This window comes from Aythya fuligula, chromosome 6 (assembly GCF_009819795.1).
Source record: "Aythya fuligula isolate bAytFul2 chromosome 6, bAytFul2.pri, whole genome shotgun sequence".
NCBI lineage: Eukaryota > Metazoa > Chordata > Aves > Anseriformes > Anatidae > Aythya > Aythya fuligula.
Genome location: NC_045564.1, coordinates 12,034,669 through 12,058,727, shown reverse-complemented (window position 1 = coordinate 12,058,727; position 24,059 = coordinate 12,034,669). Strand labels below are relative to the sequence as shown.

Here is a 24,059-nt window from a genome sequence, read left to right as displayed (position 1 = left end):
TGCAAAGAGGTTCCCTGAAGATCCCTTTAAATAAACTACAGAGAAAACATTCATTATTTCAGTACGTATGAATTACAGAAGTTGTCCCAGAGAAAGTCAATATCAAATATACTCTCTGCATTAAAATTTAATTGTATTATTTACTAGCAGTGTGATTTCCTTCCTGAGAAGCATTTTACACTCATCTCTGACAAGACAGTAGAAACCTCTGGAAGACATAAAATAAAGAAAGTTACCATGATTGTGTTTAAAAACAAAAATTTATTTGTGGGGGGGAAAAAAAAAAAGATCATCAGGGAATCATCACTCATTTGACAAGAAAAAACAGCAATGGCTCTGCTAGCCACAGGTGTGTGGACTCTTCCCAGACCTTATAACTCTCCAGTGCTGTCCTTTTGGGACTTCCTAATCCCATAGCGCTTCCTGCATCTAATTAATTCGCACAGACATTTCCGAGCCATTTTTTAATAGTAAATTTGTTACTTCCTTCTATGTACTGACCCTAAGTAACTTCACTCCTAATGACCTGGACAAATACCAATGGATGTTGGAATATCAAGTGTTGCCAGTTATTAGACTTGCCTTTCCTTATACATAACCATCCACGAACTTCAAGACAACTTTGTGCTGTAGTCCAATGCAAACATCTCAGGTCTTCCTCTAAGATAAGGTAAAGGCACTGTGAAAGGGGAGAGTTTAAAACAGAGCTGATGTATGAAGGGGCAGATTAGTAAGCAAGACAATTACACTGTATCCCAACAAAAGGGCTCTAAACTAGTTTTGGGGAAATAAGCCTTGACAACAGTGGAAGATAAAAGGGTGTTTGATCACTCAGAAGATCTTTTCAATCTACGTAATGCAAATGGTTACAAAAACATGAAAATAAGCAGGCAAATATTTCAGCTTGGAATGCAGCTGAACATATCCATAGATTAAGAAAATTCAGGTTTGAAGATTTCGCTGTTACAGGAAAACTATACAGCAACTGATACAAATTTTTAAGACTTAACAGAAAAAGGTGTATCTTATGATCTTAACTAGTTAATCATCCAGGTCTTGCATTACCAAGCATTTCTTGTATCGTTTTATAATTTGTAAGCCACTTCACACATCATACAAATTCTTAATTATTCAACAAAATTCTACAGTAAGTTTTAAACTGTTTAGTTACAATATTATAAAATTCTTTGTTGTTACAAACATTCCTCTCATTGTCAAAAGGATCATGCTTTAAAAACAGACATAAATGATGTCCATCAGTCTGATGCACCCATGTTTTACAGTGCGAGTTTAGGTAACCAGCTATGAAACTTCAGCCCAAGACCACGAAGCAGGAAATACAGCCCGTTCTGCCATGGAGGGAAGCGTCACAGGCTCTTTAAACGTAAAATAGGATACCGATGTCTGATTAACCTGTTTTAAATTCAGCAACAAAAGAAACCAATTTTCAACAAAGCTAAGCTTAAAGTAAAAAGATTTTCCTTTTATGTTCTCCTAAGTCTCTAATGAACTTCATGTGTAAGAATCAGATTTAACAAATTGTCTTCAGTTAAGACTTTACCTATTAAAACAAAATGTTATATTGACCGTGTGCTTTGTCTTTGCAGGCCAAATATTAAGACAAAAAGATGTAATCAAGATGATAACAGCAAATGCTTGTCATATATGGATGCTAGAATATTTCAGTGTAAGAATGGAATACGTAGCTAGGAGCAGGAGAGAGGTGGAACAGAAAGATCTACATACCCCGTTTCTAAATGAGCTTGATTTGAACTCATCTTGACTCCTTAGGCTTGCTAACAATACTCAAGCAGAGAGGATCTGTGAATCACTTCCGTGTTCTTGATAAGCAAAAGTATTGTTCCAATTATTAGAAGATGCTACAGCAATCATACATTTCAGTCACCTAAAAAACAAAACCTGAAAGCTCCACAAGCTTCCAGGGCTGCTGTGTCAGATTGCGAAGACAAACCCAGCCAGTACCTCAGAAAACACATTGTGGCCTTCTGGCCTGCTGCCACAAAATCTTTCCTTCATTTAAATTCCGCTCTAATTCTACTCTCTATTGTTTCATTGCTTTAGGGAGCTTGAACTTCACAATAAAGGCACCTCTGCCAATCTAGTCCTGCCTTTGTAAATCATTGACTAGTTCCACAATTTCATCATATGCACTGACTGAAACTGCAGCACTCCAGAATTTCAAACGAGTGTCAAATGCCCACTTCCCTGCATCCCCCGCACCCAGAGCCCTACCACTGGCCCTTACAGCAATGTCTTGCAAAACCAAGTCTCCACTTGCTGGGGAAAATCCACCAAGTGTGTCACATCCAGACAGGGATGAAACACCACTCCAAGAAGGGTAACTAGTTCAACACAGCCCTTGTAAGCTTCAAATAGAGTAGACTGATAAAGAGAGGGCTGGGGCACCTTTCACGGATTTTTTCCCCCCCCAAGCCCACTTCACAACGTCCCCCACACCCAACCCGCATCTTGATACCAGTCTCTAGTATTACTTTAAAATCTATCATGCCTCATATCCAGAGAAAACAGTCTCAAATCAATTAAGAATAAGAAGCTCTTGCCGGCTCCCTTGGAAAAATAACCTGCTGTATGCAGGCTCTTAAAAATACGAAGGAGCAAGCAGGTAACTCATCTACAGAGGCCAACCATACCACCTCACCTGGCTAAGCCAGTTAAAAAGTGCACCACTGTCTTCACAAGAAGCAGGTTGGCAAAGCTTTACGTGTGCTGCAATGCCGTTAGAATAATCTTTCATGTGCAAAACTACTTGTCAAATGCTGAATTTGTGTCACTGGGGCAGTTCCAGAGAGAGAATACAGAAACTCTCTCCACAGGGATGCAAGTTTTTGTTATTTCAAAGTGTCACTGTAAAACCCAGAGAATGTGCAGCTCTGAAGAAGTTCATGCTCTGCATGAAAACGTGCAGCTTGTCAATGAATCCATTAAAAACACTCATGTAAGTACAAGTCCTTCTGCTTACAGAGGAGAAAGCAAAATGGAGCACAGTCGGGGATTACAGTCGTCCCTGGCCAGCGCTTCTTTGAGAAGCATCAGAAGTGGGAGCAAGTGACAGAATGACAGTGCTGTGAGTTCTCCACCTTTAAATAATACTGAGGCTCATCATCTTTAAAAAGATTTTGCCAGAAGTTGTGATTTCTCCCTGCAACCACAACGATATTATTTTACTGAGCATTGCATTTTGTGTTTTATAAGTTAATAAATTATGTTACAAACCAAATTCAAGCACAAGGGATGTTTTCAGGCTTGCAAAACATTGGAAGATATAATGGCATGACATCAAATAGGTTATAAATATTCACAGTAACATACTTGTGTTGTCCTACAGACAACACTAGGTTTGATTTGTTTTTGGCATTTTGTCATGATTTAGTTTTCTTCAGCTGACCACCACCACAAGTATTCCTGCTCCAGTTTATCTTCACATTAATTCTGCTCAGTACGTTCACATACATAACCTGAAATTCAAGTTTTAGGATCTCTTCTAAACTAATGGCAATGTTAACCATCTTTTCAATGTTAGCTAATTAAGGATGGCATTGAGGGACAGTTGGATTGACATTATTTATATTTACTTAATTTTAATTTAAATTGAGAGGGGAGAGAATAATTATATTTATTATAGCCAAGCCTGGAACTCTGCCTGTAATTAAGGTTTCTGACACATCTTAGAGGAACTCTATTTTCAGTTGCTTAAGACATTTGCCAAATCATCAGTGTGGTCAAAGATTGTACATATCAGGTGTTTTTCTCTTATTTTACTTAGCAGTCCAAAGCAGATTCTGTTAAAATGATTCTGGCATGTCCGAGAGCAACACTAGAAAAAATAGCTTGTGAAGTCCATATTAAAATACTTTGCAAGTATTTTGTTGACAAATTCTAAAACTGGAAGAGCTGGAGCAGAATTTAAGATGTGGCAGACGGGCTGCCTCATACCAAGGGTGTGGCTTCTGGTTGGTTTGCGGCTAGCTCTTTTTTTCTTTTGGGGAAGTGGAAGGGGAATAGAGGGAGGATTGCTCATTTTCTTGACAAAGTACCAAAATTATAGGCCTCTGAAAAACTTCAGAAGAGGTTGTGAGTTTGGAAACTCATTTTTTCACAGACCAGCAGCGCTGGACATGCTCTACAGCCTCTTTGGATTGTTCACATGCTGCTTCCATAGGCAGGTAAAAATATGCTCAGCTGCATCACGAACAAGCTGAGATGAACTCATCTTCAGGTCCTCCTCCCACAGCCAAGCACCCACTCTGGTAAAACTGGAATAAAAAACAAGACTCTTCTGTGCTCCTTGCTCTTGTGCCAGGGAAGCACACAAAATAGAAAGAAACCAAAATACTAAGAATACTAATGTGTGGAAAACAGAGAGAAGACTGAATACAGTCCAATGGAGAAAGCGGCAATGGTGCCATTGCTCAGAGAAGCAGACAAAAGTAAGGGATGCAAATGAAACAGAAAAAAGGCACAGATGTTGGAAATGTTCATAATCTCCAATAAAGAGCAACTCTGCTTTGTAGAAGCTTTTTTTGCTCACTCTCTAAGTGACCAATAACCTGGCATTTATGTTGTGAATCTGGTCATAATGATATGCTTAGGAAAAAAAAATAAAATATTACTGTAAGAAACATTAAGAAATAAACAGCTAGTTTCAAAACATACAGCAAGATATTTTTTTCCTCTTTCCTGGTATTGAGTGGAGTTAAGTCTAAAAATTTTAAGAACCTCATTCAATGTTCCTCTCATTCATCTGAAGATACTGATAAGACTTCACTGTCATCTAAGGAGAATAAGCATTACAAAGAAGGTGCAACACTTCAAGGGAAAAAGGTTGTGCCAACGTATACACACTCTAATGTTTCCAGCAGGGCACATTTATGGAACCAAACAATCTCCCAACAAAACCAGCAGCATTTTCTGAATAGGAACAAAAATAACTTCTTGTCCCATAGGATGAAATCATTTGGGCAAAGCCAGGAATACAAGAACTACCCAGTGGTTACAGCAGTTGCCCAAAACTACTGAACTCAACTCAGCATTCCACCAGAGACAACCAAAGGTGATTTGAGGCAGGCCACTTTCATTTGTGCCTCAATTCCTCATCAGCAAAATTACTAACTAATACAGCTCTACCTCACTGGGATGCAGTCACTGCATGTAACTCAGAATAATATGGACTAAGGAATCTATTACTCTTCAGCATTCACGGGGATAGCAGTAGCAGGGAATGTCTGTTTTAAAAAAGACAAAAGTTTACAGACATTTCATTAAAAGATGGTGTCCATCCCTGTCAGAACTTAATCTGTTAAATGAAAAAGGACAATATCTGAGTAAACCCATATAATCCAGTTTTATCGATTCTCAGATGACAGCAGGTTAACAGTATATTTATTGACAGTCACCAGAAAACAAATTTATCATTACTGAATTGTCTCATTATTTCATGTTTTTATCTATTAAGGAGAGGCAATATTGTGCACTATCATCCATCCTAGTGCAGCAAATCAGAGCATTCTGAAATGAAGAAATACCTATTGCATGCCAATACTTTGCCAAAAGCAGGACGAGCACTGTTGGTTAACTGCTACCCTGAATTAAGTAGAAAAAAAGAAGCAGAAGCAGTAGAAAATCTTGGCAAGTTCTCAAGTTCACAATCGTTTTTCATTAATACTTTTCACTAATACTTATAACACAAATACTTAGGAGCAAGCTCTGAAACATACATATGGCAGCCCACTGGACTCCCACATGTTAATCAGTTTGCTACTTCATATGTGAAAAATCAATAGTTCAAAAGCATTCTCAGGGTTTTGTATGCTTGTTTAAATGTCCTTTGCACTTGGGAGTTTCTTAAAGTCTACATTGAAGGCAGGTGTCAGTGTAACTGCACGTATGAGACACCAAAATGTTCTAGCAATATAGTTGGATAATGCTAAGGCTCAAGTTACCTCCTCACTCTCCTACATAGGCAGGACAGGCACTGGGAGGACATTTGCAAGAAGAGAGAAGAAAAGGGAAAAACCACAAAGCAAATACACAAAATTGAAAAAATGAAGTAAGAATAATGAATTTTCAACAATGTATTCATATCCCTACACTTGACTGTTTTTACTTGCAATTAAAAAAGGGATACTCTATCAAAAGGAAAGCAAATAAATGGACACATAGGGAACTTTTTTTAGTTTATTGTTACTTTGAAAAAGTTCAATGAAAGCATGTCGGGATACAGAGACTTGATTTGCTAATTCAGAAATAGATGCAGCTTGAGATTAGAAATCCACTTTCATCTAAAATAAGTACCACGTGCCTGCAAATACACACCACGTTTTTGCTGAATCATTAAAATATATTCATGGAGTTGGGCAATTGCACACCCTACGAAGAAAACTATTTAGTCATTTGTTGGGTTGTTTTAGCTGTTTGCTAAACTTCACATGAGCGGCTCAGAGAGAGAACATGAGTGGATTGTACAAAACAATATATTTGGACTCTGTGGACTGCTTGGGGGTAACAAGTAGATGAAATTCAGAAGTTAAGAGTGTTTACAAGAACTTCAATTTAACTACACAGAATTCAACAAGCAGTGAGATAAAATACTAATAGGTTTCAAATGAAAACATTTTGTGCTTTGGAACTACTTGTATAGAACTGAAATTATTTTCTTCTAAACTCCTAAAACCAAAATTTCATTGAAAATTTGGCATCTCCAGTAGTTGGATTTTTTTTATTATTATTATTTTTTTTTACAATGAAATTACCACTTCTCATTTCTCTCTAAACCTTTAGTTCTAATAAGTATAAATTTTTGCAACCAGCTTTCAATTATGAGATGTATCAAAATACCAATCATCAGTCTGGGGTCATAATGAAAGAAACCCAAACTGGTGAGGTAGCTGACGGTGGACAAGTAGCCAGCAAACCAAAGTACATGTTCTTATTCACTGGTGGTAGGCTAATCACCAGCTAGATACTTCATCTTGCTTTTCTTCCATATTTTATCTACATAGTTTGCAAGTGCTCTGAAGTTGTACTTGCTTTCTTCGTTACAATCACAGTTCGGTCACAATGCTCTTTCAAATTAAAAAAATAATAATCTGTACTGCAATAGTCAGTGGTGTGGCACAGCACGAGTTCTCAGAACACAACCCGTATCTCAGAACAGAAAATCCTGGGAATGAGACTTGTCTCCACCTTCCAAGAAACAACAACATTTATGGCAAGTTAGACAATTGCTTACAGGGGAAAAGTAGCTATTTTTAACTATTTAGCTTAGTGGCTGCACTTGAGGGAGGCTCCCATTTCCTTTCTTCATCTTATGTAGCAGCTGTAGCTACTATTTCCTTTTCCCTCAGCTGCTTTTACAGAGTATCTGGGCTCGCAGCTTGCAGCAACACACCGTCTTCAACACTGGCAGGTTCAAAGTAAAAGCTGAACACTGCTCATAAACCGACTTCTGCCCTGAAGGGCCGCAGACAACTCTACCTTTGAACGCATCTATTTCTGTTCCACACAGAAATAGCAATCCTGAATTAGGTAAGGCCCTGAACATGAACCAGCAGGCCAGTCAAAGGATACAGATTTAAGGTGATGGTGTTCCCACTAGTAAGTGCAAAGGAGATGCAGCTCTCACACAAACACTTCTGGGTTTTATGCCGCTTAAGCACTGTTACTTGGTGTGATCTCTTACACTTGAGACAATTTAACTCGAGTAGAAGAATCTGCAGAGACAGGCAGCATTGTATGATTTGTCAGCTCTTGATGATCAAAAGCAAATATTCAGTTGATCATGAAAGAGAAATTTAAGAGCTTATCTCTAGGAGTATCATCACTAGAGACCTAGTTAATTCTGACTCTGGTTTAACTCTATTTATAGTAATAAAATCTCATAGCTTTAAAATAAGGAGTGAAAAAACTTTTTAGCTTAACAGAACAGGATAAATGCTATTGTATGGCAGGAATGGGAGAAGAGAGGGAATCTCTTAGGAATTCTATCTTTGTTCTTAAATGGAGACATTTGAGATGAAGAGGGTCTTTGTATTCACATTTGTATACATTTGGTGAATAAAAACCGGAAGGATAGGAAGGGCAGAGTAAGCAAAGGCTGTAACAGTTCTAAGTTAGCTTCCAAAGCTTGATGTCATCAGTCTTGCACAATACATATATGAACACAAAGATAAGAATTCAGAATGAGTCTAGAACTACAAGAAAAGGCATCCAGAGCCATTTCAAATCTGCTACCTCACTAATGACTAGATATAATCTCCAAAACAGCACGATGACACTCTTTTTGAACTATTACAAACACAGACACACAATAAAGTAGTTAACAATACTGAGAACCATTTTGTTTTTCTTCCAAATATATTACCAGCTTGCCTTTCAAGTATCCTTGAATCCTCTGATCAATTGCACTACAGGAGAAATTGTCAGGAATCAGTGGCACAGAACCTGTATATTCCCTAAGGACTGGAATAGCTCTTCACAAAATTTATCCTAACTGCCCACCAACACACAGATTGTAACCAAAGCTTCATATGATTCTTCCAAAATCTTTATTTAAATACCTATCTGAAAGCAATTCCTTAATTACTTAGGCACAATCACGTCTAATAGATAGTAGATGAACCACTTCTCGTGGATATATTGAGCCAAGTTGATGTAGGAAATGACTGCCCTACACTGCCTCTTGTCCACCTTCTAGTCAGGAGATTGCCCCACTGCATTGCCCCCAGATACATTCACAGAGGATCTGTCATCTGCCAGTCAAGATTCCCACAGTCTATGTTCTGCAACACAATAAAAGAAAGAAAAAAACATCCCACTTTTAGAAAGCATACCAGAAGAGTCACGGAAGCTAAGCATTCCTTTAGGGAAGAATAAACTTCAGTCTTTTGCACTTCCTTTGCACATCTCGGTTGATCTGAGCACTTATCAAAGATCTCTTTTTAGTAACATGATACAACTCATTTCATTAAAGCAAAGAAATGAATAAAACATCAATGTTCAAGTTTCAAAAAAAAAAATTATATATATATATATATATATATATATATATATATATATATATATAAATAACTGAAATGAGGGCAATACATTAAAGTAAAGAAATGAGGGTACCAAGAAAGAAGCACACGAAGAACCACCTCCAAAGGGGGGGGAGATAGCATCCATGGGGAAGAGACAAGCAGGAAGGTTGCAACTATGAGAGTCTCTCTCTTTGCTTGAAATTACTCCTTTTTCTTGAACTTGAAATTACTCCCTTTTCCACCAAATGAGGCAGAGATCCTGCAGGGAAAAATGTTTCACAAAAACTATCGCAATTATGCACAAAGCAGCTGAATTAAGGTTAGACAGATAGGTCTAATAATAACATTTTTTTTTTAATGATTGAATTCATGTTTGTTTTTAAAGCACTGCTTTTAGCTAATTAAGGTTCTGCTACTGAAAACAAACCATAGAATGAGGCTTGTCCTCTGCTAAATACAGTGTTTACCATATCCCTTCTTTAAGGTTTAAGGGTTGTACGTGCACCTTAATCTGCAGAAGGACCATCATCTCCATCTCTGCTCAAGCAGAACAATCCAAAAGGGAGAAGGAGCAACGTCCACAAAACCAGGTAAGATAGAATATGAAATTATAGTAGAAATTTGCAGTACATCAAATTTTCTGCAGCACCTTTCCATGCGCATACTTGCAACATCTTACTGCAGGTTAAGAGCATGCATGCAGGCAATCAAAGCAAAGCAGCCAGTAAACTATTTTCTTTCCATCTTAACAGATCCCATTCCTTTACATCTCTTTGTTCACAAATACTTAACATTTATCCCCAGGCTGTCAAGGTGAATCTCAGTGCATGTGCCTCCTATGCTATCAGGGCATCTGCTGCTCACTGTCCTCACATCACCAAGGAAACTGAACAACACCTTTCCACACTATCCTCAGTAACTCCACCCTTTTTCCCTGCCAGCATTAGTTCCCAACTAATTTTTTGTCTACACAGGAGTCAAACTAACAAATCCAGCAGAACTGATTAAACCAGGGCCATCCCTGTGATGCATCACACTCTACCTGTCAGTTTTGATATGCCATAGAAGTAGACATACTCCCTTTAAGAGAGAGAGAACAAGAAGAAAAAAACATTTCCTTGGACATCTTGTTAAAGAAGTCAAATCTCACTCTACTGCTCTTCAATTACAGGAGGGTGATGAGTCTCAAATACTATTTCCTATTACTTTTTGCTATAAAATCATACTGTGAACTTACTCTCACCTCAGCTAACTATCGGCCTCTCTCTTCAATGAAGTGTAATCAACTCTACAGTACTTCATTAAAACATTTCTTAAAAGAATCTGTGAAATGGCAAGAAACCAATTTGCAACTCAAATAGCATCTTTTCAAGTCAAGCTCTAACTACAGGATGAATATTGCTGGTGATCACACTGAACTTTCGCCTTTCCATGTGCCCACCAGAGCACATTCTTTAGATGCAAGGTCATTTTTGAAAGGTTATTATTTTTCCTTGTTTGGTACAGGACGAATGATGTTCTCATGCCTGTCTAGACGGAAACTCAATGGAATGCAGTTACCTCTCTTTACACCTCATATTCCCACACCTCAACAGAAGTGAAGCAAGTCCCAGTGTTATCAATTAAGCACTGAAACTAACTGCTTTATGTAATTACCACAAAGGAATTTACTATCAGATTCCATTGCATACATCATCCTCATTTCTTATTTATGTATTTCAGCTCAAAGTGATAACTAAACGTGACATTGCTAAATTATTTTAAACTATTTAGTTGAAATTACATGTTGAAAGCACACCAGTAACAGAATAAGCATGTAATAATTACACTAAAAGAATAACAAAACTGGGGGTGGGGAAGAGTGAGAAAATTTAGGAAATATCAAAACTCAAGTACCATGTAAGTACACTTGTAAGTATCCAGTCAGGACTCACATTTAGTTTTATCTGGAGAAGCAAGGATATTGCAATAAGCTTATTTCTCAATGTTTCCCGGTAGTCTCACTAAAATACTAAATAAAATACTAAAGTAAAATGGTCTCCAAAATTTGTTTCAAGTTCTAAGGACTAGCTGCAAATTTGTATAAATGAATAACCTATTCAGAACCTTGGAATACTGAAAAAACTGATGGGATTACATCAGCACCTTTAGCATCTGAGAACATAAAATAATTGTACGGGATTGCATTGTACCAAGGTGATTCTGGTTTTAAGCTTATAGCATGAACACAAAAATATGTCAACAGCAATAAAAAAAAAATCTTGAGTGGTTCTTAACTGGCACCACTAGAGCACTGAAAAAGCAGCTTATTTAAATTTCCAAGTAGAGAACTTTCACAAAGATTTTCATTTTCCCCTCAGTAATGAGATCCAGCAGACAGATTGGCTGATACAGTAAGAAGTTCAATATTTAGTATTATCTTCACTAATTTCAACTAGAAGCCCTGCTAAAGGACATTTTTTGTTTGGTTTTCATTTCACATCACACACATGAATATATTGCAGGAAGCCTGGAGAATCCAATCTAATCCAATATCCTTTTCATTGCATTCCCTCTGATTTCCTCATTGAAGTATCTTCTGCTCAGTATGTTTGCCCATCCCATATATTATGGCACCTATTATTCAATATCTTAACACCTCACTGCTTTTTTTTTTTTCTGCACAAAGAAAAGGTAGAAAATATTTCTGCATTCTCAAAGTGAAATCATGAAGTTGTTTGAGTTATTACTGTATCATTATTCTTCCTTATTTTGCACCCCTTCCACATTATAATTCATTTATTACGTTGTGTAATATTTGGATTGCATATTCTTGTGTCCAAAGGCCATGTCTTCAACTTTAAATAATATTCTACAGTCAGCATCCAGATTAGTAAAATAATAATTATGATTTTACTTGCTTTGCACAAAAACATTCTGCTCCACTACTTCCTAAAATAGGGGAAGCTAAATTTACTGACAGCTTCACTAGCAGTACTGCTCTGTCAGGAAACAATAAAAGGAAAAAAAAGTCTCTCTATTTGCCACTTAAGATATTTTTAAGTTTGTACAGAAAATTGCAGGGAAAACATTTACTATGAGATTTTAAATGATTAGCTAAAACAATGTTAAACAACTGCGGCTAAATAATCTTGTTTAGCTGCAACAGCATTAACTATTACAAACTAAATTTAACTAAAATTTAATTAGACCAGATTCATCTTAATATACCTAAAAGAGAAATTACTTAACAGGTCCTGGTAAAATCTGGATGTAATTGAGTGTAAAGTTTACCAGTCACGTAAAATAAGCTGTTGATAAGGACTTTTTGGAAATTAGTAACACCAAGCAAACAGCTAATTTGTGAATATTAAAATACTAGTTTTTAATAATGAAGTAGACTGGTATGCTTGAATTTTGATAACAAACTGAGTACTTAAGAAATATATAAATACACATACATAAACACACAAATATAGTAAGTCATCTTTGATGCATATATGCAACACACACTAGAATCAGGGATTTTCATGTGTTCTATATTAAATGTTTACAGAGAGATCCAAATATGGCTGCAGTGGGGTTAGAAATAGTTTACCCTAATTTAAAGTGAATTAAACTGCTTTCTCATCTTCTTCGCTCCTTGAGATTCACAGACTCCCTCATCCCGGCCTGCAAAGCACAGGGCGCTTGAACAAGTTCTTCCACTTCTTAGCTGACTCCTGCTGAAATCCCAGCAGCAGCCCTTGCTGGGTAGGCGCCTGCGCGCTGCGCTGCAGCAGGGTTTGTCCTCTTTCAGCTGGCAGACCTGAGCGTGTCTGCCTATTTCAATCATGGCAGCTGCTCCAGCTACAGATCCCTGACCTGGGTGATTACAGCTAGAAATAAAGAAAAAACTTTAAACATGCAAACATAAGAAACCCATACTGTGATGGCATCTAGACAAGCTTCATTACAGGATTCCTTTTATCCTTCTCTGATTGCAACTAGAATTATTTTCATACAGGAAGATCGCTTCTGGTCTAAGTGCCTGCTTTGCATACATATGGATGTGCCACAGTGTAACTAAAAAGATAGGTGCTACAATTTTCTTGCTACAATCTTAGCTTTCTTTAGCTCACAATATTAGCCCTACATATCTTTCATGTCTCAGCTAAATATAATGAAAATTTATATTAAAGAACCAGTAATCAAAGAAAGCTAGTCTTTTAATAAGAGGATCCCTTGTCTGCAAATAAATACAGAAAAATTACTTCTGGGATTCAGGTTTAAATAACTGACTGGCAAGGCTCACAGCATGAAGTATATATCCACAATGTATACTACGTCTGTACGAATATTTTCACAACTTAGAAGGTACAAGGACACAAAATCCCCCAAATTGGATGTCTAAAATAATAAAAGAAAATCTGACTCATAAAAAGAAGATGTTGTAAGTACCTAAAACAACTCCATCATCCAGAACTGACATGCTCAATTGCAAGAGTCTTTCTAAGCACAAATGAACATGTCCTACTGAAACAACATTTTTACTTTTTTCTATAGATGCTCTAAATTAACTTAACTTCCTTCTCTCTGAGGGATACCACCAGAAGGACTAGATTTCAAGTATGTTCAGTAACAACCTAACTACAACACAATCACTTCAACACAAAAAAAGGCAAAAAATGTTTAGTTCCTTTTATATCGGGGATGACTAAACAATACTCTGTAAGATCAGAGTTATTTAATACAATCATTATTATATAAAATAGCTTGAAAAATAACAACTTTTTTTTTCCTGATACACGTTTGTCACGTCTAACAAATTTCAGAATAGCAAAGGACTGAGGACTAGCTTAAATTCTCGGAAAATCTATTAGGGTTCTCTAATATGGATGCCCCAGTAGTTTTCTTCAAAGTATCCAGATCCACACTTCTTTGATTGCAAATACAGAATGTTTTATTTTTAACAGAAACCAAGCCAAACAGAGCAAGTCTGATAAGGCAAGAGCAGCAGAGCATGTTTGGTCAGTCATTCTGGTAACTGAACTATGTTAGAGCTGCTCACACCAGGTGAACCTGACCTTTGCGACTTATGTGGAAGGAAGTTTACCTCATGCCAAGAATGAGCAGCTTTGGAGATTACACTGCCAGTGCCCAAAACTTTGTTATCAATTAAGTGCTGCATTCTCTAATATAAACATGTAATAGAGATCATTAATTTACACATGACCTATGATTACACTTCCAGCCATCTCATTCAAAAAAAAGAAAAAATAGCCATGTTTTCTTACAACCATGTTGTATTGCCTGCAACCATGTTGCATTGCTTGCAACTTCGAATAGAAAAAATACACATAGTAAAACAAGGAGAACAAATGTAGCACCAGTTTTTGGCTGAATGTCACAGTAATAGCTGCTGCACACTGCTGCTAGCACTACCTAGCCCATTCGCCTCTGACAGTCAGTGCTACAATGCAAAGACTCAAGGTACTGCTGGCTTTGTCACCGTCTGCCATTTACTCCAACCCTGAGCGTCACAATCAATGCCACTCAACTACACCTGCTTACCACAAATAATAACACTATTTTTCATGCACTTCACAGGTTTGAGCAAGTATAATACAAAAAAAAATATTCAAAGAGGACACAGAAGAAGATTAAGTTACAGTAACATTGAAAAGAGATCAAAACAATAAATACAATGTGTGGGATGCCTGAAATAAAGCTAAGTGTATACAATGGATAGTCAATTAAATCTAGTTTTGAAAGAGTGAAAAGCAACACATACAATAAGCTGCAAGTTATGCATACACACAAATGAAGTCATATATGGATGCTAATCATTCAGTAAGGTGATTTGGGCTTTGTTCTGGAAGTTTAGTTAAAATGCTGAGTACACAGTGTCAAAAACACAAGTTGTTCCCCTAGCTGTAGATTAGCAAAGCCTAATTTCTTATAAACATGCCCTTTCTCCCACATGTGTTACCCAACACCCACCCCTCCCCTAGCAGGGATCACCAAATCTCCCTCAGACCTCCTGTGGCACCCCGAGCAAAGGGAAGACCAGACACACTGAGCTCAGTCCACAGCCCCGTACACACCGATAGCCTTGCAGCATCCCTGTGCTGACCGGGAGCCAGTCTGAAGCAAACAGGCTTACCAGGGCAGCATTCTGCCCGACCTTCCCCTTGGGAAAGCTCTACCTTGGAATTCTCTCCTCCATCCAATCCCTAATTTTCATGAAAGCAGTAGCAAATTAAGCTCTTGAGACTTTCCCCGTCTTTCACATATGGTTGAAATTGGCCAGTGGCTTCAGGAGTTACTGATGGAGACGGAAGGGATCACAGATGGCAATGACATGAAAGGGAGTCTTCTGCATCTGTAGTCCTTGTTTTTCCCTCCCTCTCTCACACAGAAATAAGTGACAAAAGAGAAAATACCAAGTACCAAGAGATGCACAACACAGGCACCTCTACAGTTCAAAATGCAATGTGTGATTTGATACAAAATCAAGGTGGCAATCAACAAGACAGATGGACACCCCGCAGTGACTTGGAATGGAATGCCATCACCTCCCAAACACCTCGTGGTTTCTGAACTTAAGAGACCAAGGGAAGGGGAGAAGGGTAAAGACGTCATCTAAATGACTAGGTCTCCCATTCATTCTCACAACAGAAGTCTTTGAAACTGCTACCTGCAACTACGCGTTCTTCCTCTCCCTCTGGCACAAAAACTTTTCCCCCACACAACGGCAGGCATGCATTCTCCAAACAAGTCTGACAAATACAGCACATCTCCTCTAATACACCTTGGTTCTCGTCCCACTGTAAAACAACTTCAGTCCTTCATCCTCTCAAATCTCTCCAGCCCTCTCAGCCTTTCTTCCTTCCATTCACTCACCGAGACTGACCTCTCCAATAGGATCCCACTACGCTGCTCAGCGCAGCTCCCATCTCTGCAACTACAGATCCCTCGAGTCAGGCTGGCACCACCAGAAATAAGACTTTCAGAAATTCCAGGATCAGTATATGTTTTCAAAAGCAGCTTTTAAAAATACTTCCTCCAAAAAGACTGCAAAAGTTTCATTTTAAAATAATGACAGCCAACTCAAGCTTCCCATGGAAGATGACTGTAGCAAACTCTGAGACCCTAGGCTTTGGCACACAAACAACTTCTCAAGACCCTGTTGCTCCCCGGCAATTGTCTGTATGCGCACAGCATGCTATATGATCAGGAGGGTCACCACCTATTCGTTGAGGTATATATTAAACAATCTTGCATCAGAACGGGGGTGGGAGGAGAACTACCACTTCTGCGTTACAAAATACATGATCATTAAGCCCTGTAACAGGACAGCTACCTAGACAGGCTGTGAAATAAATCCCTGTTCTGGAGATTTTAGAGAGGTTAGACAAAGTTGTTACCCATACTTGTACATCCAGACTACTCAGGAAAGAGAAAAGTAGTCACTTCCAGCCTTACAATTCTGTGGACTCATACTTCAGAGAAAAAAAGATATATATATTCAGTGCTTAAAGTGATCTTCTGTTTTGGAGACCAGTTCTTCTACTGAGTTATTTTTAAAAATCAAATTGAAGCAGTTAATAGTTTCACTAAGTCTACAAGCTTAATAAAATTAACACTTAAAACCACATGCAAGCTACACACACATTCCTGTCCTACCCATTGCACAGCATCATCACGCCCGTTTGATTCAGGACATAAATATTTTGTTCTGAATAGAACTTGGCACCCTGCTTACACAGAGATCCGCTAGGAAAGTTAGAGTCTGCTCAGAAAATGACAGCACATGTTCATGGCGTGGCCAGACTTTGAGCCCTAACACAATCCATCTCCTGTGACTGTAAACCATGCAGTCTGCTTTTGGGAATGAAATGCTTGCAAAGTACTGAACAAGTTACCTTTCTCTTCCCTATGGTGAAAAACACAAAGGAGGGGAACATCTGCCAAGGAAACAACGACACTGACTACACAGACTGCTGGGAATTACTTAATGAGATATAAAAAGGCAGGTGAGACAACAATGTAAAAGTCAACAATATATATACATATATATATATTATTATTTTTTTTTTTTAAAGAGAAGTTTGTAGTATGTGCCAGAGAGGTCATCAAAACAACCACTTCACCATGAGAATAATTCTTTTAGAAAATCCTGTTACGCTTCCATCTTTGTCCATGGTGAAATAAGGTTTGTCTTCCGTCAGCAGAGAACAGACAACTCAGCCAACCTTTTACATGTGGTTCCTTTCAGGGTAAAATCATTCATATTGAAGTGCCTGTGTAAGGGCTCAGAGCTTCCACTCTGGGCTCCTCAGCCACCTGGTTAGCATAGCTTCCATTTCCTCGCACGCTATGCCTACATGGCACAACGCAGCCCAGAAATGCCCAAGTTTGCTTGAGAACTGGAGGCACCTTAGGTGAAATATCACAGAGCTTCACACAGACAACCTAATGGAAAAGAGGCTCTTTAGAGCGAGATGAAGGGGTCCATGCACAATTCTGTGCTGCCACAGGTGCACAGCTCTTACTCCCTACTGGAGAGCTAGTGAAGCCCTATTCTGCCACAAAGGCTGCACTTGTACATGGTTTTCTATCAAGCACACCAGTTGCGCCCCTCAAGCAAATAGTCCATCTCCTGCTGCTAGGCTGATATTTCTGAAAAAGCTCCCAGGTTGAACTGAAAAATTAATATGATTTTAGATTACAATTGAATGAGCCACTAACAATGGGTATAGCTCTAGTCAAGAAGTCGACACTGGGGATACAGATAGGTTTAAGAAAACTGATTAATAAGATAAGGCAGTTACTAATTCTAAACACTGATAAAATAACTGATTTGAATGGCCAAAAGGAGTCCTTCCTTCTGTCACATAATTCACATTTCAAACAAATTAGACCAAGACACTACAGTAATTTTAACTGCAAGACAGAACAGAATAAAGAAGCTTCAGTTCACTCATTTTAATTAATAATTAAAATGATCATTAAAAAAAATAATCTCTATCCAATTCTATGCACACTGGAAATCCTGCAGCGCTGTGGAACCACACAGGTACAGACTGAAGGAAGAGACCCACAAAGATAAAAGGACATTCTGTTCACTTTAATTTTCATTTTATATTTTCCATGAGTAATTTACACATTAGACAAAGGAATGCTGTCTACTGTGGATATTAAAAAAAGAAGGAAAAGTGGTTTGGTATTGCGTATCACAGAAGGCAAGCAAATGAAACAAGGAAAGATTAATATCTAGTCCATATGAACACCCAAATGAAATTATTGTGGAACAGCTCAAAGGTTCACCAGCCACCTCTTCAGGCACAACCCTCACAATAAATGCATTCAAATCCTCCAAAATATAGGGGAGTATAAATATGGCTCATAGTTCTAAACGAAAGATTTAGAAAGAGACATTTCAAGTCATTTGAGAAATGAAGAACAAAGTGGTCCAAATCATTTTTTCAATATAACTTTTGTAAACCCCTCAATCGTTTACCTCAGACTAGTAAAGGCAAAATGTTCTCACTGTAGCAGTTCTCTTTATAAGGATTAATATACAACTTAAATACAGAGCTATTGGATATCTGTCAAAATTTGTATTTTATAAAGGAAAGCAGTAATATTTTTCTCCTAAAAATCAAGGAGGAAAAAAAAAAAAAAAGGAAAGCCCCACTTGAACCTAGAGCCAGTTCTGTACTATATCCTCATTTATCAAGGTGAAGGAAGGACCACCTTCATTCTTCATTCGTATTCTAGATGAAAAGCAAAACTGTCATCTACAGCCCCACTTCAAGATTTTTCATCTTCTTTACGCATCTCCTCATCTCTTCCTTCCTGACTATCCTAAGCTCAGGTCTTTACTGAGCTCTCCACAAGGAGATCAAGAGATTCTTCTCAAGGCCAAAATCTGCAAACCTGTTATGAAAATACTTCCCCTCTGATGTCACAATTTTACATCTATAAACACTCAGTTCCACATACTGCAGAGACACAGGATCCATCACCGATCAGAAGGAGCAATTAGAAAGGGTTTTCCAAGCTAGAAAGCCAGCATTTTCTACGCTGATGTGAGCATACAGTTCATACTTTGGGGGGAGGGGAAGAGAAGAAGTAGTGTTGGCTCTTTCATGAACATAAAAGGGCAGAATTACACATTAGTGTAGCCTCCCCATGTATAGACTTTTTTTTTCTGAAATGCAGTGTAAACTTAAAATCAACAATTAGTTACTTTAGCTAAAGCTCAAATAATTCATGTAATTACTCTTACACAGGATTATGACCAAGGTTTTTCATAGTGTCGATTGTTAAAATTTCACAATTAAGAAATAAATCACAATGGGAAAATAGGCTCCTATGCACAAAATAGCCAAACAAGCTGGCATTGTTAAAACCCTTTTAACAAGGCAAAACCAGAACTGAAATACAGGAATGCTGCTGCCAGGTCAGGATTGAGGTTGACTGGCAAAACTGTGCAAACAGGCTCGTACCACACCTGCCCAGCCCTTGGCCTGGTTCAAATCTGTCCTTGCTCCTTCAGTACCCCTTCTCCCTCAGAAAGGCAAAGAAATGAGCAACTCGTTCAAGTTTTCCTGATGGGGGAGAAAAAGCCTACGCTTTTCTTTTTATTTTTGTTATTATTATTATTATCATTGTATTTGAAAGAACAGTTAGATACTGGGCACTCTCAATTCATGCATGTTTTAATATCAAGACTTCTGACCTTCAGAAGTCCCTTCTTCCAGAAAGAAAGAAAGAAAAAACATACTCCCAAGAAACTACCACAGACAGACACTGCAGAGATCAATCTAAAATTACAATAGTCAAAGGTCAGGATGATACAGGCAACATCAACTATTTCATGTTAATATCCTCACAAAAGAGACCTCTTAAAAAGCAGAAGCAAGAAAATCTGGGGCTATCCAGTCAGAGCAATGAAGAAACTGCCTACACGCTGTATTCTTCTTACAAGGATTCGTTTATGAACTATACACATCTGACTACTAAAGCAATACTGGAAAGACCCAGCATTTCAGACTAGGTCCCGATTAGTAAAAAGACACCAAAGTCACAGCAGTCTTCCAGAACTGCTGGAAAATATATCGAGTGAGAAACGTTGGCATAAGTGCCTAACGACACTGGGTAACACTCAGAAAGCTCCAACATGCTCATCTGTCACCATGACAGAAAGCCAAAGGATGCCAGACCAACACACGTCTCTCTTCCAATATCAGGACCAAATGTTTCATGTGTCTAACGTCAAGCTTCCAAGCAAAATTACAAGTATATATTATAAAATATTAATAAGGATGATCTTACAATATACACTTCTAACTTTTTAATAAAAAAGAGTACTCTGTGAGACCTTTCAGTGCTCCTCAACAGCATTTTGTTACTCCTCTACAATCATGAGGGGAAAACGCCTCATTTTTGCTTCATTTCTCTCCCCAAAGAAAAAAGATATACCTTACTATAAGTCTGTCATAAAACTGTAGCACGTTTAAGGCCCCTAAAAGCCTTGATGCTGATAAAATTAAAAATGGCTGTGCCCAAAGATCCCACAGCAAAACAGGCACAGCTCTGCTGACGATTAAAATATATATTAAAAACGCCTGCATTACCTTACAAAGGGCAAGGCATGCAAAACAAAAAGACTATGTGTGCTTCCAAAATTGAAATAAGCGAGGAGACGGGAGCAGCAGATCGAGACAAAACGTGCATCCTGGATGCAGGTCGAGTCCATTTACGCAATAAAGCAGATTTGTATCCCGAGACGCCCTAACAGATCGGGCTTTCAAAACTTTATCACGCTTCGCAGCTGAAATACATGCCCAGCACTTTTTAAGGAGACCCAGATGTGTGCAAATGCCGGCGGACCCCACCCCCTCGGCCGTGCCAAAATGGCCAGCTCCGTGCAGCCACTGGCTACTTACCAGCCGCAGTGCTGAGCAGCAGGGTGGCACTGGAGAGCAGGAGCACCAGCAAGAGGTGCTGCAGTGAGGCAGTCATACCTGGGGGAGCCGAGGATCGAGGCAGAAGGAGGAGAAAAAAAAAAAAAAAAAAAAAGATACCGACGAGAGGAATTTCCTCCTTTTTTTTTTTTTCCAGCGGCCTGACTGAGCTCTCTCGGTTCACAATCCGGTCCGGGAGGGCGAGGGGCAGGTGGGGGGAGCCGTCTCCGCTCTTCCTCCCTCACAGCAGCCTGCCCTCATGTCTCGGCGGCCGGGGGAGCGGGGGGAAAAGCGGCTGCCGCCGGCCGCATCGCCCTCCTCCCGGGACAGGAAGGCGGCTTTATTTCCCACGCAGCTTCACGATGTCGAAGAAGCAGCCGGGTTGGGAAGGAAACATATCCAGGCGGGAGGATGGAGCGGCTGTCAGTCCCGGCCGGCTCTAGGGGCTGAGCGAAGGGGCGCAGCCCGACGGCGCCGTCCCCTCGGCCGCCTCACACGGCCGGGGTCGCGGGGAGCCGCTGGGCCGCTGGGCGGCGGGGCGAGACCCGCTGGGCTCTGTGGGCGCCGGCTGCGGCCGCCCCTCGGCCCATCTGCCTCCGCCGCGCAGCCCCGGCCCGCCGCCCCCCGGCCACCCCGACGAGGTGGGGCCCGGAGCGCCGGGAGGCACGGCACGGCACGGCACGGCCAGGCCCTCCCCGCGCCGGGGGAACGCGCTGCCTCCTCGCCTCGCCTCGCTCCGGGAGCCTCCTCCTCCTCCTCCTCCTTCTCAGCGGCGGCGGGCAGCCCCCGGCCCGGCCTCCTCCCTCAGCTCTGCCCGCCGGGCGGGGAACGCCTCAGCCCCGCGGGGCTCGCCGGTGAGGGGCGGCTGGGCTGGGCTCCGCTCCGCCTCCTTCCCGTGCCCGCCGAGCCTCCGCCGCCGCCGCTCCGCCGCTCCCCCTCCCGCCCGCCGGCCCCAACGGCCGCCCTCCCTCCCTCGCGCCAGACACAAAGGGGACTCGCTCCCACCGCCGCCCCGCCCCGCCTGGCGGAGCCGCCCCGCGCCCCGCCCGCCCCGCACCGCGGAGGCGGAGCCGCCGGGGAGCCGAAGAGGGGGCCCCGCCGCGCGCGCAGGGCGCCGCCATGTTGTGGGGGGTGCAGCGCGCCCCGCAGCACGGAGCCGGGCAGGGGGCGGCGGCAAATGGCGGCGCCGAGGGAGCGGCGCTGAGGGAGCGGCCCCGGCCCCCGGCAAAACCTCCCCCTGCCTCCCGCACAGCCCCGCCGCTTCTGCCCTTTCACCCCCCCAAATCCTGCCCCGCTCGCACGGCTTCAGGCACCTGCCTCGCCCCGTTCCGTGCTCAGCCCGGTTTATGGTCTCACCACACAGATAGCGCCAGCCGGCCGCGCTGCTGGCGCGCTGTAACCTTTGCTACGTTGCACAGGAGGGGAAATGATTCAGGCCGGCAGCTGATGGGAGAGCTGCAGCTGGAATGCGGTGTGTGGTGTTCCAGCCCAGCAAGGCTCCTTCAAACGGGTTTTACTGGGTATAAGGGAGAAAAGGTTCCTAAAAACATCCTGCACGCAGAGGGTGCCTGCCTATCCATGCTCTTCCTAGGGGAAGAGTATGAGAAACACTTCCCTCTGCCCAAATCCCTACACCAATTTCAAGAATGGGAACAACGCACACAAATTCAAAAACCCAATTCCACGCCTCAAAACACTAAATACCTCTACGTGAAATGGTGTAGGTGCAAATCAGATAGGATTTCAACAACAATAAAAAGCCTTTGAGTAACTTCATTCCTCTTCGCAAGTCCTAACAGGTGAAATAGATTCGATCTGATTCTTGCATCACCAAGAGAATTATTAAATTCTAACAGCATTTTTATCGCTGTGATGCTTAGGCCAGAGCCATGGTTTGACACTCCTAGGGTCAAGTTGAGTTTGGGTGGCTGACAATTGTAATAACAGTTTCAATGTTTGTTACAATATTTTTACTTCTAATTATGCACATCTAACATGGATATTGATGAAAGACAATAAAATATAAAATGCCAAATTGTAATTCGTATTGCCACTTTCCAAAATTACAACCACGCGTAAACCACAGTATCCTTCCTGTTATTTGGGGAATGTGAACTGTCAAGAAATAAGCTTTAGAAGAAGAAAAAAAACAACCACCAACACCAAACAATAGTTTTACCTCCAAGAAGGGAAAAAAAAAAAAGGCAGCACTGAGTATTTTTTGTGGGCCCAAAATCCACTGTTCTTTTCTGGTTTAGCAAAGACACCAAACTATGCAACATACTTTTACCCAGCACTACATACCAAAAAAATAAGTGAGACCTACTGTGTTCACAGAAAACAACCACCTAACTGTGTGGGTTGCACAGCACTTTCACTGTTTAGATGGTAGAAAAAAACGCTGTAATTGTTTATGACATATATCAAAACCTGCTCAGCCTGAAGTAAACGGCTGAAGTCCTGCTTGTTTTAATGGTTCTGGTTTGGGCTCATTAATTAACATTGGGAGTTCTCTTCCACAAGGAATCATATAAATGGATTTTCTGCTTTAAAACTTTCATTCTCACAACAAAATGGATTGGATTTTTATTGTGTTTTGTTTTCCTAGAAAGAAGAAGTGAGACTCATGCTATTTTATACAACTATTTCCTCTCTTGTTTCACAAAAACCCAGACCATGATCCAGAAGACACCCTTGTGAAGGCCACGGAGGCCTGCAAAAGAACCCCTGAGGCTGTGGAGCTGTTTCACCAGACCTTGTATCAGGGCCTTAGTACTAATCACCTGGCTGCACGTTCCCAGCAGTTTGCAAGACTTTTTTCTCCTTCCCTCCTCTCTTGAATTTTGCAGAAGCCCTTCTCCTGCAGGTTCTGCTCCCCTCCAGCCTGGTGCAGCTACAGAGGGTGCAAAGGGTTCCTGGCCACAGATGCAGGTCATGCTACGGAGCCATGGAGCTGTGAAGCAGCTATGCCTGATTCTCTGGAGCTGGCGAGCAGAGCCCAGGAGGGGCTGGCTCCCGCTGCACCACACAGATGTAGGAAGCAATCACTGCTGTCTAAGCACAG

The 24,059-nt window shown here is 40.7% G+C and overlaps 1 protein-coding gene across 1 annotated transcript in view; it reads right to left on the bottom strand.

The window, feature by feature from the left end:
- BMPR2 (bone morphogenetic protein receptor type 2) overlaps positions 1–21,742 on the bottom strand; it is a 98,954-nt gene extending 77,212 nt beyond the window's left edge. The window contains exon 1 of the mRNA XM_032190085.1: positions 20,978–21,742. Coding sequence (XP_032045976.1) covers positions 20,978–21,053 — 76 coding nt within the window. The 5' untranslated portion in view covers positions 21,054–21,742. The remainder of the gene's footprint in view (positions 1–20,977) is intronic.
- Between the last annotated feature and the right edge of the window lie 2,317 nt (positions 21,743–24,059).